Raw genomic sequence first — 13,896 nt, 5'->3', positions numbered from 1 at the left:
GTACAATTTCACGACAATAGCTTAGAAAATAACAAAGTTATTCAAAAAAGTCACTGTTTGTGACTTTGCCGTTTGTATGGGAGCTATATGATATAGTGGCCCGATCCGGCTTATTCCGAGATACAACCCATGCAGTATTAAGAAGCCTATATGCGTAATTTCAAATCTGTAGCTCTTACGGCCTAAGAGAAGTTTGCGTTGATCCAGATGGCAAATCATTATTTACCTCTGTAGAAACTCAGAGATGCGATTGTTTTTGCCTGGGAAAACATTTTTCTGATTTACAGCCGATTTTTAGTTCGATTTTTGCCGAATACCTGCGAATTCTTATGTTATGGGCATGGTAAATCCTGAAGGCCCTATAAATTATTTTATTATATTGCATTAAAATTCTAGCAGATTTATCTTTTAAATGACAAGATTTCTTTTTTTGTTTTGTTTTGAAGGTGTTGAATGAGAGAAAAACGCAAAATTATTTAATTACGTTTTTTGAAATTGTTCTATAAATAGAGCAGTCCAAAAAATTTCATAATGTTTTTCCAATCCATCTTAAATCATCAACAATTCAGAATTTAATTCTTCTTTGATTGCACTTAAAAGCCTTAGACACAAAAAAAAACAAAATAATTCTATTGAAGGTTTTAGAAAATGATTTCAAATAATGTAAATCAAAAGTTTTTTTATACGATATTTCAAGGATAAAACTGCTGGAATTTTTAATAACCAAAAGTGAGAGGAAATATCGAAATGTCTGGAAGGGCTCCAAAATGTATTATTCACACAAATATGCTGATTTTTGCCTACATATCATGAAAATGCTATTTCAAACAAGGTGAATCCCCTATCTTAGTTCTTTTGGCGATAGGTTGTGATTGACTGAGTGGTTGGCTGAGTTATAGAAGTTATCTAATTTGATATAGTGGTTTTATGTATAGTTAAGTATGTGTACATTGCCAGCACTAAATAAAAATTCAGCACTGTAACTTTAACTGTCTAGGACGAGTTGATCCAGACGTTTGAAGAGATCTTATACTGATTAAAAATACATACATATATGCACTCGAATTCGGATCGAATTCCTTAACTAAAACCTCTGCCAAAGGTTGATGTTTCATCTTCATCGTATGTGCCCCAGTTAAATCGCAATCGGTTAGTGATCCTGAAATCGGAACATCTTTATCCACTTGAACAAACTCCGCTGATGTCAACTAATGGTACCATGGATGGTTCTTCATCATCCATTATTCAGGATAACTTTGAACTAATTTAAGCCTAGAAATATCGAGCGTCGAATGCATTCATGGTTCGGAACGAACGTAGAACAAAATGTAGACAAAATGATACAAAATTCTTTTTACAATGGATTAGTTTTTTTTTTTTGATTGATTTATTTATTACAAAAGTTGCAAAAATTTCATTTAACTACATTTGACCGTGTTTACATTTTTGTTTAATATATTTCTCACTGATTTGATCAGTTGAAGGCAACAAAATTTCTGAGTTCATTGAGTTAATTTTTAAGTACACACATCGAAAATGTGTTTGCATTTTTGGAGTTAATCTTTGTATACACGCAAATATATAAGTATATATATAGAAAAGTAAGTACAATGGACATAGAAAAATACATTTGGTTATGCATTATTTTTTTTTTTGCATAACTCTAACACATACAAAATCATCATTCGAAATTTTCGAACTCGTGAAAATTTTTCGCTTAGACTAATGAACATTTAAATGGTATTTACTAGTTTCTGTTGTTGTTGTTCTTATTGTTGCTGCTTGGGTTTTGTTTTTCCGCTATGCTGAGGTAGAGCATTTCGTATCCGTTTCTTAGCTTAGCTTCTTTTTAGTTTCCAGGTGATGTGAATCGGTTTTTCTTTTTAATTTATTCTCGTTTTGTTTAAAGCTACCGTTAATTGATTTGATTTATTGTTGCATATATCTAGAACCTAGATGTTTTTCCCTCTTTAATTTCGACATATCCGTTTTGAGTTTCATAGTTTATTCTTGCTTAAACTAAGTTGGCATCCTTGGCCATGCTGTAGAAGGCCGACTTGGGGTTATCCAAGAGTTCGGTGGGTGAGGCAAACTCTGTTATTTGACCCTTATCCAAAACGATAACCTTATCCGAATCCAAAATGGTATTCAAACGATGGGCAATAGTGAGAACAGTGCAGTCCTTGAACTCAGTGCGAATGGTTTTCTGTTGCGAAGTAAACGGAATAATATTTCAGTCATTTATTGATGATTGATCTTAACCCCAAAAATAACCTACCTGTATAAGATCATCCGTTTCCAAATCAACAGCTGCGGTGGCTTCATCCAGCACGAGGACTTTAGTTTTTCTAAGCAATGCACGAGCCAGACAAACCAATTGACGTTGACCCACTGAGAGATTTTCACCGCCCTCAGAAATTTCATGATTCAGACCAGCGGCCAGACTCTTGACAAATGTTTTCAAATGTGATAATTCCAATGCCTTCCAGATCTCTTCGTCACTCTTTATTTCAAAGGGATCCAAATTGATGCGCAGGGAGCCCGAGAAGAGAACAGGATCCTGTGGGATAATGGTAAGACGGGAACGCAGCATATGCAGACCCATGGTGGCGATGTCAACGCCATCGATGAGAATTTTTCCGCCAGCCGACTCGATGATGCGGAATAAGGCCAGTGTTAAACTGGATTTACCCGCTCCGGTGCGCCCAACAATGCCCACTTTTTCGCCGCCGGTAATGTTGAAGCTAACGCCACGTAACACCAGATCCAGTCCCTCGCGATAACGCACTTGGAAGTTCTCAAACTGGACGCGACCCTGCTCGGGCCAGTTTCTGGGCTTGTTGTTGTCCTGTGGCAGTTCCCAGGCAGCCTCTTGTTTCGTTTCACCGTACTCCTTGATACGCTCAACGGACACAATATTTGTCTCAATGTCCGAAGTCATGCGAACAAGCCAATTGAGAGTCTGAGTGACCTGTAGAGCATAGCTCACAGAGAGACCAACAAGACCGGGATTAGTTTGTCCACCCAATACGGCAAACAGAGAGGCAAACAATATGATCAAATTGCCAACCATTTCCAAACGAATAGCCAGCCAACGATTGGCAATTAAAGAAGGATATTTGCAGACTTGATTCTTGTCCACCTTGTTATCAGATTCCTCAATGAAGCTGTAGCGATGAAAGGTAAATCAATTAGAGGGATGACCGAATATAACTCATTGTAACTTACCGATCCTCAACTCCGTAGGCTCGAATGGTTGACACTCCAGTCACAGTTTCGCCGAAATGCGAGTAAATTGGTGATCGGGACACAGACTCCAGACGCATCAGTTGTCGAGATGTGGCCACATAGAAACGTTGGGCAAAGTAATACAACACCGCAATGGGCAGAATGACAGCCAGGAAAATTGGTGTAGAAATGCTAATAACCACAATGGTGGCCAACACCTAATACATACACATACAAATAGACAATATTATTTTCTCATCCTTTTTAGAGTCGGAGTAATCGAAATTTTGGTGCCAGTTGTGGGTGAAGAGGTTAGTTGAAAAGTTTGTTAAAATCGGGCGGGAGCAGAGGGAATGATTTCAATTCGATTGAGTAGGTTGTTAAAATTTGATACAAACGCCTTTGGTAAATTAAGTGACAAGTGATATGTGTGTGTTTGTAATACTCTCTCATCTAATTCATACTCTAACGCAGACGAATTCTGTTTTGAAATTTGGTTTTTCTTAACAAATTGATTACCTCGAACGCACACCAAAGTGAATCGTTAATGACTTGCGGCATTTTCTGGTCAACCGTTTCAATATCTTTCGAGAATCTGGATAATATGCGACCCACGGGTGTTGTATCATGCACATTCATGGGCGCCCGCATCACATGTTGCAACAACATCGAATGCAACACAATGGACGCATGAAGGCCTCCCAAGGCGGGGATCAAATCCGAAAAGAACGAGGTAATACCTAAATTGGATTCACAATCAATTTTCAATGAGAAATGGTCGTCGGGAATTAAATCTTTAAAAGGAATGGCAAGACACGAGACAGGCACAAGAAGAAATATATTTGAAGAAATATGTAGGTACAAACAGGATAAGTCAGTTAAAATGTAACTATCTACAGTGCTTGAGCCTGAGAGCGCGCTCAGTTTACGGCGAAATGAGCGGACCAAGGAGAAGTATTTTTGTTTTTCGGGTTAGTTCATGTGAGTTATGGTTAGTTATTAAGGCATTTGGGTTAGTTACATCATCATCATCTGCATCACCATCATCATCACAGACGCACATACCCGAAATATTTGCGAGTTAAAAACACGTATCAACTCGGGCAGGACCACATCCAATTTGTATATATCGTTGGCTAAACGATCGAGTATACGAGCACGTGGCTTAATATCGAAAAATGATTGTGGGGCATGCATAATGCGTCCAAAGAGATGACCAAAAATCTTACGGGCGCCACGCAGGGCACCCAGATACACTATAATGACGGCGGCTACAAAGCTAATCACTGTTCGTATTGTTCAAGGGAATGGAGAGAGCAAATTATAAAAGGAAATCCAGTTAACAGCCGCAAGTAAGTGGAATATTGGTTTGAAGAGGACAAAGACAACACAAGACGCATATTTGAGATTAGGAATTGTAACAGAACTGGAGTTAGACTTAACAATTAAGAAACAAACGATAAGATTACAACCCAAACCTAATATCTTAAGAGAACTTCTTTTCATTTGTTATTTCATTTCTTTCGAGAGCATTCAGATGAATATGGAAATGGATAAATAATTGTCAAAATCATTGAATGAGGATGCAAATAGTTGTGAAAACGGGTTTATGGGCTGACAAGCGAGAGAGAGAGAATATAGTTTTTGGTTTTTGATATAGTGCAATGATCGTTACAAACTAGGATCAATTTTTGTTGTGTGGAAAAAGTTTCCACTTTCCGGTAGTACAAACCATCTGGTAAAACGCTACAAACCGAAAATGTTTACATAAAAATATATATATGTATATGGTCGAAAAAAAGGAAAAAAAAGAAGGTCAATCAATGAAATGCAAATACCATCCAAATAAAGGTCATAAAGGAATCCATTGTGGCGGGCAATTCCTCATCGACAACATCCATATCACCGCTGAAACTATTCAACAGACGTCCAAGGGGCGTCACGTCAAAGAAACGGCACACCGAGGCCCGCATTACGATATGGAGTAAGTCGTTGTGAATTCTTTTGGCCGCCCGAAGACCGCCAGAGTAAACAATGACCACGGCAAAGTAGGCAAACACACCTAGCGGAATGCGGGGAAGATTATACGTTTTAGCTTGATGAGATTATCAAAATTGATTTTGGTCAAATTTATGGAAAGCGATGGGCTAATCCGTACCTACATATGTATACCTTGCTCTGAGACAAAGCTCGCATCTTCAGAGTGAGAGTGGAGATTAAAAAATAAAACCATATCCTGTTAAGGTTTAGATTCTAAATGTTAAAAGATTCTTTTTCTATCTATTCACACACACACACACACATCACTTTCAAAAAAAGGCAACTCGAAAGCAGCAAAGAATGCGAAATTGTTAAATTGTTGATGAATGAAAATGAAATGGTTAATAAAATAGTTAATAAAGCTTAGCCAGATTGTGGGTGGGTTAGATCAAGAGCTGGTAAGAGGGATACATAAACTTTGCTATACTATACTGTCTTTACCCCGAAACATGTGTTCAAAAACATTGCCATTATATGCGGCAATACATTGTCAACTGTGTCGATATCCTTCGAATAGCGACTGAGTATGCGACCAATTGGCGTTGTGTCAAACAATTCCATGGGCCATTTAAGGACCACTTGCAGCAATCTGGTGAATACATCCAACGAACAGTGTAAGCCACCCAGGGCCAATGACAATCCGGCTAAATATTTGGCCAGCACTGTCCACGATGCAGCAGCATTTGCAAATTTTAAATAAGTAGTGTGTAAAAAGTGTGATTGAAAATCATCAAGTATCTAATCCTACAGTTTGTGTTAGGCATGCAAGTGCAAGTTAAAGAAAAATTGTATTTACATAGAATCTCTGATAGACACAAAGCACGAAAGTTATTTAGGTGATATACAGAAAGTGCTGCCTGTCCATTTAGATAGTGCTATTAGTTAACATGCTCTCACAATTAGTACTACGATTAAGCTATGATCCCCCCATGCCCTTTTCCTTTTCTTAGCTCTTACACATAAATACTTTTGATTGGACATTTACCGCAAATGCTTGACTGATCACCATGCGCCATAAGAGGGGCAATGTATTGTCAACTTTATCGACATCGTTCGAGAAACGATTCACTATACGGCCTAGAGGCGTAGTATCGAATATCTCCATGGGCCAGCGGAACACATTGAAGAGTAAATTGTTGTGCAGTAGCCTGGCGCAATATATACAGCCCAATGCCAAGGTTAGTGAGGCACAAAAGTAGGATAAAACTATAAAAAAAAAGTATACAAGTGTTCGATATTTACATGGAGAAAGTTGTTGTGGGCTTATTCCAACTAAAGGCAGACAAGAGACAATAATGAGGCAATTCGAGTTGGAACCTAATACTTTTTGTATCTGAAAGTGTCTACTCAGCAATCGATTGATCTTTTAAATTACCGCAAATATTTGTAGAACAGCTACACGCAAATTAAGGGGAAGTGTATTGTCAACGGTATCGATATCCTTTGAAAAACGATTCACTATTCGACCCAGAGGCGTTATGTCAAACAGTTCCATTGGCCAACGCATGGTATGATGTATAAGTTGACCATGCAACCAACTGGCGCTATATACGCAACCCAATGAAAGGGCCAAAGTGGACAAGTAACTGCTCAGTACTTTGAAATAAAGGAACCATTATTAGTCACAAGAAAGCCAAACCCAAGCAAAAGATGTATGAAGAAAGAAAGACCGTGATCCATGATCTGAGTTGTTGTTATGGTGCATTTTCTTAAGTACTTTGTTTGTGTTTTTCTTTTAAAGCTTTACCATAAATGCCTGGCCAACAACGACACGTATATTAAATGGCAACACATTGTCTATGGTGTCTATATCTTTCGAAAATCGATTCACAATACGTCCCAGCGGTGTGGTATCAAACAGCTCCATCGGCCAACGCATATTATAATACAATAAAGTTGTATGCAAAATCCGTGAACATTCAAGGCAACCCAATGAAACGGAGAGTGATGAGAAGAAATTCACTGCGACTAAATTTTTTTTTTTTTGTGGGATTAAAGGATTGGATTTGGAATACGATTTTCAATAATTAGGATATCAGAAGAGGGTAGACTAACTAATATAACACAACAAACGAAATTAATATTGCAAATATTATTGTTCTCTAATATAAATCACACAGACAAACACACACACACACACACCGAATAAGTAGAACTGTTAGTGGTTCAGTACATAATTTTATATTAAACATAATCAAGTCACTTTTATGTGCATGCAAATCTAACATATTTAAGTAGTTTCATGTCAAGACCTTTGGGTTTATTTTTGGGAAATATTGGAATTAAATAGAAGTCTATAATAAAATATGTTCTGGTATCCTGATTTAATCCATGTCAGAAATATAGTAAGCAGAAAAATGTTTTAACAAAACTCTAATTGATATAGTTTTTGTAACTTTATAAATAAAGTCAATAAAAATAAACTGGCCAGGATTCTATTTATTCTCCTGAAATGATGTGACATTAGCAGTTTCCTGGGACTATTCTGTCTAGTTGATCAGGCTATAACTCTTGTACGATTTCTGCTTAGTTTCTTTTGCCTATCTTATCAGAGTGTTGAAGCGGACATTTGAAATACCTTAATTAATAGACCCTATTCTTTTAGGGCTTAAATCTAGTCAGATTTCAATTTCAACTCAAAACAACAATTCTCCCTGCAGTTAAGTCGAGTTTAAAAAAGTTATTCAAAATGCTTTGTAAACCGCCTTATATTGTGCTTCCTTGTATGTATTACTTAGAACTATCTGAACTTATCTGAATTATATTTTCTAAAACTTAGTCGAAGCTTTCTAATTTTCGATAATATTACATAACATACACAATTTTAGGCTAAAATATAGAATCTAAGAAATTCAACAACAAATTCCTTTGATTAACTTTAATCATTACTTTAATGAATTCTTTTTATTTATTTTATTTCATTTGATACTCAAAAGTTTAAGTCTTTTTTGAGAGGGATTCATTTTAAAGTAGTTTCAAAAACTGTTTTTTAAGAAATAAAAAATTTTGAAATAACATGTTTTTCGGGCTTCTAACCTAATGTAATCCCTTGACTAAGTATGAATTATCTTCAATTTTGAAAAAAAAAAAAAAAACGTTTTTTTTAACAATTTCAAGACAAGTTTTAAGAAACTTTTAAGATAAACTTTGGATCGTTGGGTGACTTGACCATGGACACATAGTTTATAAGTAAATTCGTGCATTAAGAGAGAGGATAAATATTTGTGGTTTTGTGTGGTTAGCAGGCTTAAAAAGAGTGCATTTCATTTTATTCAACTATTGTCAGCGTGTGAGTTCCTTCAATAGCCAGTGTGTGGGGTTAAGTAAAGAACGTGCAGTGCGTTAAAATTAAGTTTGTTTTGTGTGGAGGGAAAATCAAGTGATCGGGATTACTGAGTAGCATTTTGTAGGTTCTTTCAACAACCATATTAAGGTCCAAAATTGAAAGCAGTGGTCGACAAGCAGCAAACAAAAACTATATACATATTATACTAATATATACAATAGAAATGTGAGTAAACAGATTTAAAATTAAACACATTTTCCTTTAGATAAAATTAAAAAGCATTAGCCGAAACCAGAAAAACAAAGACGAAACGAACATGAGACGCATACATATAGATAACGAAAATTGGTGTAATTAAATTGAATCACAATCAACTTACCTTGTCCGAAACCGAAGGCACCATAGACTCCCAAGTACATATCTCTCTTGCTTGTGTCGTGTTCGACTTCTTTATCGTTTGACCATTTAGTTAGCCACAGATTCGAGCCGATTTGGAAGGCTTGGAACACAAAATTAAGAGCGAGAGTGGCCACCGAGAGGAAGACACCAACGCTTTTGATATAATGCTTATAGACGGCAAATTCCACGCCACCCGTTTGTGATTTTTCAGTCTCAATTAGCTTGCCTTCGACTTCTTGTTTCTTTTTCAGCGAGGCAGCCGATGCAACGGAATCATGGGAATCCTGACGTTTGGCAGTACGACGACGACGTAAACTTCCCATTAAGCTATCTGCAGATGTTACAGAACTGAAATACAGAAAGGTTTTTGTTAAAAACTACACAACTATATATAATCTTTCACTCACATTGAGTCTGATAGGCTTTCAGTGCGTGCCAGTTTGATGGCATTCTCTACGCTACCCATCAACACTTCGGGAGCATCTACTGTACTTGAGATTTGGCGTTTGATTTGATTTAATTCCTCTTCCTCCTCGTTACCCTCTTGCAAATGCTGTATGATGAAGTCGGCAAAAGCACCCTTGTTTTGTACCAACTGCGTGAAGGTGCCACTTTCGCTGATTTCGCCAGATTTCATGACATAAATGCTGTCAACTTGGGGCAAGAAAGTCACACCGTGTGTGACAAGGATTCGGGATTTTTTAGCCAACATGCCTTTCGGTCCGATAACTTCTTCAAAGATGTGTTTGCCTACATGCGAGTCGACTGCGCTAAGGGGATCATCCAGGAGATATAGATCCGCATCGCTATAGACCGCTCGGGCCAGGGAAATACGCTGCTTCTGGCCACCTGATAGATTAATGCCTTTCTCACCAATTTCCGTAAGATCGCCAGCTGATAGAATATCAATATCGGCTCTCAGGGCGCAGGCATCAATCACACGGTTGTATCGCTTCCGATCGTACTTCTCGCCAAACAGAATGTTATCCCTCAGTGTGGCATTCTGGATCCAGGCTTGTTGCGGTACATAGGCCAACTTGCCCACAGTGTTGACAATGCCGGTAAGTTTTTCCATTTCACCCAAGAACGCTTGAATCACTGAGGATTTGCCCGAGCCAACAGAGCCCACAATGGCCACAAGATTGCTTTTGCGTACCTCAATATTAATGTTTTTCAAGGTAACCTCATTGTCGCCCCACGAGAATTCACCCTTCTCGATGGACATGGGATGGGCTGCAAAATATTCAATTCATTTGTAATTTCCATATATATAAATTATGGAATAACTTACGCTTGGAGGGATCATGTGTCACACTGTTTGGATCAAGTTCTTCACTATTTAAGAACTTGTTAATACGATTCACAGAAACTTGGGTCTATATCCATCACGATGGGAGAAAAATCGATTAGTATATTCATAGTAAATAAACTTTTAAACACACAAAATCAAGTCAAAAAAAGAATTGGGGCGGGGAGAAATGGTTTGTCAGGATATAAGGGGAAAAGGATGTAAACATGAATAATAGAAGGAGGAGGAGAAGGAAATGTATTCAACTCGGTTATGGCCTTAGCTGTAATTATACCCCCTGCAGACAGGTAGGAAGGTCACTTTTCGAATTTTAAACTAATAAATTATTTAATAATTATTGTGCACTTTCATTTTAAATGGGTGTATGTATTCGGACAAAGCGAGAAAACATGTAAATTGTTCTTGCTAAAGATGACCTGGTTTCTGGGCACGAAAACGAGGCTAAATATAAAGGACATGGCCTCAAAATTGCAGGTAAATTGAAAAGAAGATCATGTGTCCATCTCCAGTTGATATCCCCTGCAAAGGGTATAGAATGAACCCAATACCGAGAAAAAATATATATATGTATAACTACAAATCGGAACTCTTTTGGATCGGACAATTTTAAGAACCGAACGTAAAATGAATATGATTTAAGCTTTTGTTTAATGAGTTTTTTTGGTTCGTTGAGTGGATAGGTTTGGGATTTGGGTTATATTGAAGGGATTGGGTTTTTTTTTTTTTTGTGGCTGTATTGGGGCTAAAATAAATAATAGAATTATCATCAAATTACAATCACAATAACATCACATTACAGAGATCAGTAGAAGGAAAAGCCAGCTTACAATGAGAGAGGAGACGCAGTCTTCCACCTTTCCCAGTGTAAACTGGCTTCTGTGTTATTTTATTTGATTTTCTGGAAACTTACTTGCACCAGGTTGGTGATCAGCATGGGCAACATTGTTAACGGAAAACGAAGAATGTTGAATAATGATAATGAAACAAAAGTTTTGGTGGCATCAAGCACATTATTTTCATCAATTAAAACGTAAGTGGCAAATGTAACTAATGAAACCTAAAATAATATAATTGGATTATGGTTAAATGGATGGGTTGAGGAGTATTTGTGGTTGAGCAGGTGGTGCCGAGATGCCGATGTCCCATAGCCGCAGGAAAAAGTTTCAGATTTGAGGTGGAGAAGGGAGGGACTGTCAGGAGGACTTTTGTGGACTTTTACCTCGGCTATGTCAGCAGTTAGCATGGGCAAGACGGTCAGCGGAAGTTTCATGATGTCAAATAATGAGAGACTAACAAAAACTTTTGCGACAGTCAGCTGATTCGCCTCGCTGGATAACACGTAAGTGGCAAATGTCACCAGGGAGACCTTTTTTTGTGGAAATTTGTATTGACAGAGCAGAGAGCATAAGGGGTTTCCTCGTATTAATCCACTTGTTCCATCGCCAGCTGAAAAAAAGAATTCAAAGTGTTGCACCTCCCGGTTGGTGCTTATCTTACCAGGAATGGAGCACAGGACCAAAGGAAGGAAGTACTGGCATTCAAATAGGCGGTGGATTTTAATGTGGCTATCTCCTTGTCACGAATATCCAGGACTTGTTTCTCGAAGCTCGGCTCCCAGGCATACAATTTAAGAACCTGTTAAGGAGAAACGTCTACATTAAAGTTCCCCAGATCAAGCATAGATGATACTCACCTTAATGCCACTGAGAACTTCATTCATAAGTTTGACACGCTCATCTTTGTACTTCATTTGACGGATCTGATAGGTTTTGATGCGACTGGCAATGACACCGTTGACAGGTATCAAAATGATCATCACAGCGAGACCGGCAAGAACAGATGGACCCAATTGGAGCCACAAGAAATAAAGAGCCAAGCCGATTTGCAGAGGTGCAGACCACAACATATTCAAATAGGTGGTCAAATCCATGAATCTCTGGGCGTCTACGGCCATCAAGTTGACAATTTCACCAACGGTTGACTCCTTACGGGTCGAATTGGAGATGCGCAGGGCCTTCCGGTAAATGGCATTGATTAGAGCCGTCCTAATGCGCAGGCCAACAATGAACATACGATGGAAATATTGACCCAATATAAATGTTTGGGCGGCGGCCAATACGAATAGGGCGACAGAATAAAGGATGCCCTTCCATTCTGGTTGAGGGTCTTTGTCATAGTCCTCTACATAACCAATGATAAGACTCAATACCTGAGGCTGAGCAAAGGTCAGGACATCGGTGAACAGTTTCATCATCGCACCGAATAGAAAGACGCCACCAAAAGACTTGTAAATGGGAGGCATAATGCTGGCCATGCTCTTTTTGCCACTGCCCTTGGACGAATGAGGGTTCTCAAAGGACACTTGGCCATTGCTGAATTGAGCCTTTGGTTCTGGTTGGGGCGTGTACTTGTAGTTTTTGCGGACATTCTGGTTCCAGTGGTAAGCAAAGACAGGCATCACTTCCTTGCAACTGTCCTGAGGACGCAAATCCCACAAGTCCTGCTCCTCCAGGGGATTTTTATAGCCCTTCCAGGCCATCTTATCGAACCATTGGTATGTGATCCTTGACAAAAAACTGGCTGACAATTCGGGAATCTCATTTCTTCCTCGCGTGTACTTAGTTTCCCTTGGTAGGGCGTCGGACACGCAATTGAGCAACAACATGACACACGAAAAGGCGAAAAAGATGAAGAAACTAACGTATTGATATTCCTCCCAGGAGAAATCCTCCTCGGTAATTTGATCAGTGCCCAATTTTTCCGTCCTTTCGCGCTCGGCTCTCACCTCTGTACGGCAACGAGGTATGGAAAGAATGGTCAATAAGAACCAAAATAGAAATTGACATCCTGTTGTCTGGACACCATATTTCCGATTAAGTGGTATAAAGATGAAGATTAGCAAAAATGTAGCAAACTTGATAATTGGACCCCAGACATCGAGGTCATAAAGGGGTAATGACGAGTCGCCGCCTTTTTTCACCAGGGCCATTATTAAATCCAACGCCGTGATCACAAGCAATCCCAAGTTAACGAGCAACTTGCTCAGATTCACTTTATTCCATGGTATATTCTTATCCAAACTAGCCTTTAGGTAATAGAAATCAAACACCACAAATAGCCAGTAAAAGGCGCATGGCGTCCAGACCAAAACAGTTTGCTCGAAACAGGGTGTAAAATCGGGATCGGTTGTATACCAAGTTTCCGTGGAATTCTACAAAAGTGAGTAATATACAATTGTATCAAAGTTTAACACTGTAAAATATAACCACTTACCCAAAACTTTGATCCACAAAATCTATCCATTGCAGAACTTGTGTCCTCCGCCATGGCTCATAGATTGGAGTCTTTCTTTAATCCACGTGCTAATGTTTAATTAATAATTGGATCTAACTGCAAAATGAATGGAACGAAAGTTTTTTCTTGTTATTTTCATGTAAAACAGCTGTTCTTTTCCCACAACAGTACAAAATAATAGCTTTTGTTTTTCTAGAGATGAGCAGCATTTTCGGGAGTCACGGTAATGCAACTGAATCATCTAAATCTAATCTTGTTTGCGGTTGGAAATAAGCGACTATTTTTAAATAATACTTTAGTATGAAAAATTTGATCAAAGCTTCCTAATTACCGTTATTCG

At 38.3% G+C, this 13,896-nt stretch overlaps 1 protein-coding gene across 13 annotated transcripts; it reads right to left on the bottom strand.

Moving 5' to 3' along the window:
• Nucleotides 1-1,368: 1,368 nt before the first annotated feature.
• On the bottom strand, nt 1,369-13,700 carry MRP (Multidrug-Resistance like Protein 1). 13 transcript variants are annotated; one of them, XM_068285586.1, is made up of 11 exons: nt 13,536-13,697; nt 11,956-13,473; nt 11,760-11,897; nt 11,482-11,628; nt 10,245-10,329; nt 9,361-10,186; nt 8,934-9,301; nt 7,016-7,236; nt 3,229-3,446; nt 2,279-3,167; nt 1,369-2,206 (listed from the first exon to the last, which is right to left on the bottom strand). In XM_068285586.1, exons 1-11 carry the CDS (start codon nt 13,587-13,589, stop codon nt 2,015-2,017), a joined length of 4,656 nt encoding a protein of 1,551 aa, XP_068141687.1. In that variant the 5' UTR covers nt 13,590-13,697; the 3' UTR covers nt 1,369-2,014. The 13 variants fall into 13 exon arrangements, with proteins under 13 accessions (XP_068141687.1, XP_068141686.1, XP_068141691.1 ...); XM_068285585.1 differs by lacking the exon at nt 7,016-7,236 and adding an exon at nt 6,254-6,474; XM_068285590.1 differs by lacking the exon at nt 7,016-7,236 and adding an exon at nt 5,067-5,290.
• Between the last annotated feature and the right edge of the window lie 196 nt (nt 13,701-13,896).

The sequence above is a fragment of the Drosophila tropicalis genome, unplaced genomic scaffold (assembly GCF_018151085.1).
Source record: "Drosophila tropicalis isolate 14030-0801.00 unplaced genomic scaffold, ASM1815108v1 contig_413, whole genome shotgun sequence".
In the NCBI taxonomy this organism is placed as follows: domain Eukaryota; kingdom Metazoa; phylum Arthropoda; class Insecta; order Diptera; family Drosophilidae; genus Drosophila; species Drosophila tropicalis.
This window is presented reverse-complemented; position numbering and strand designations above follow the sequence as displayed.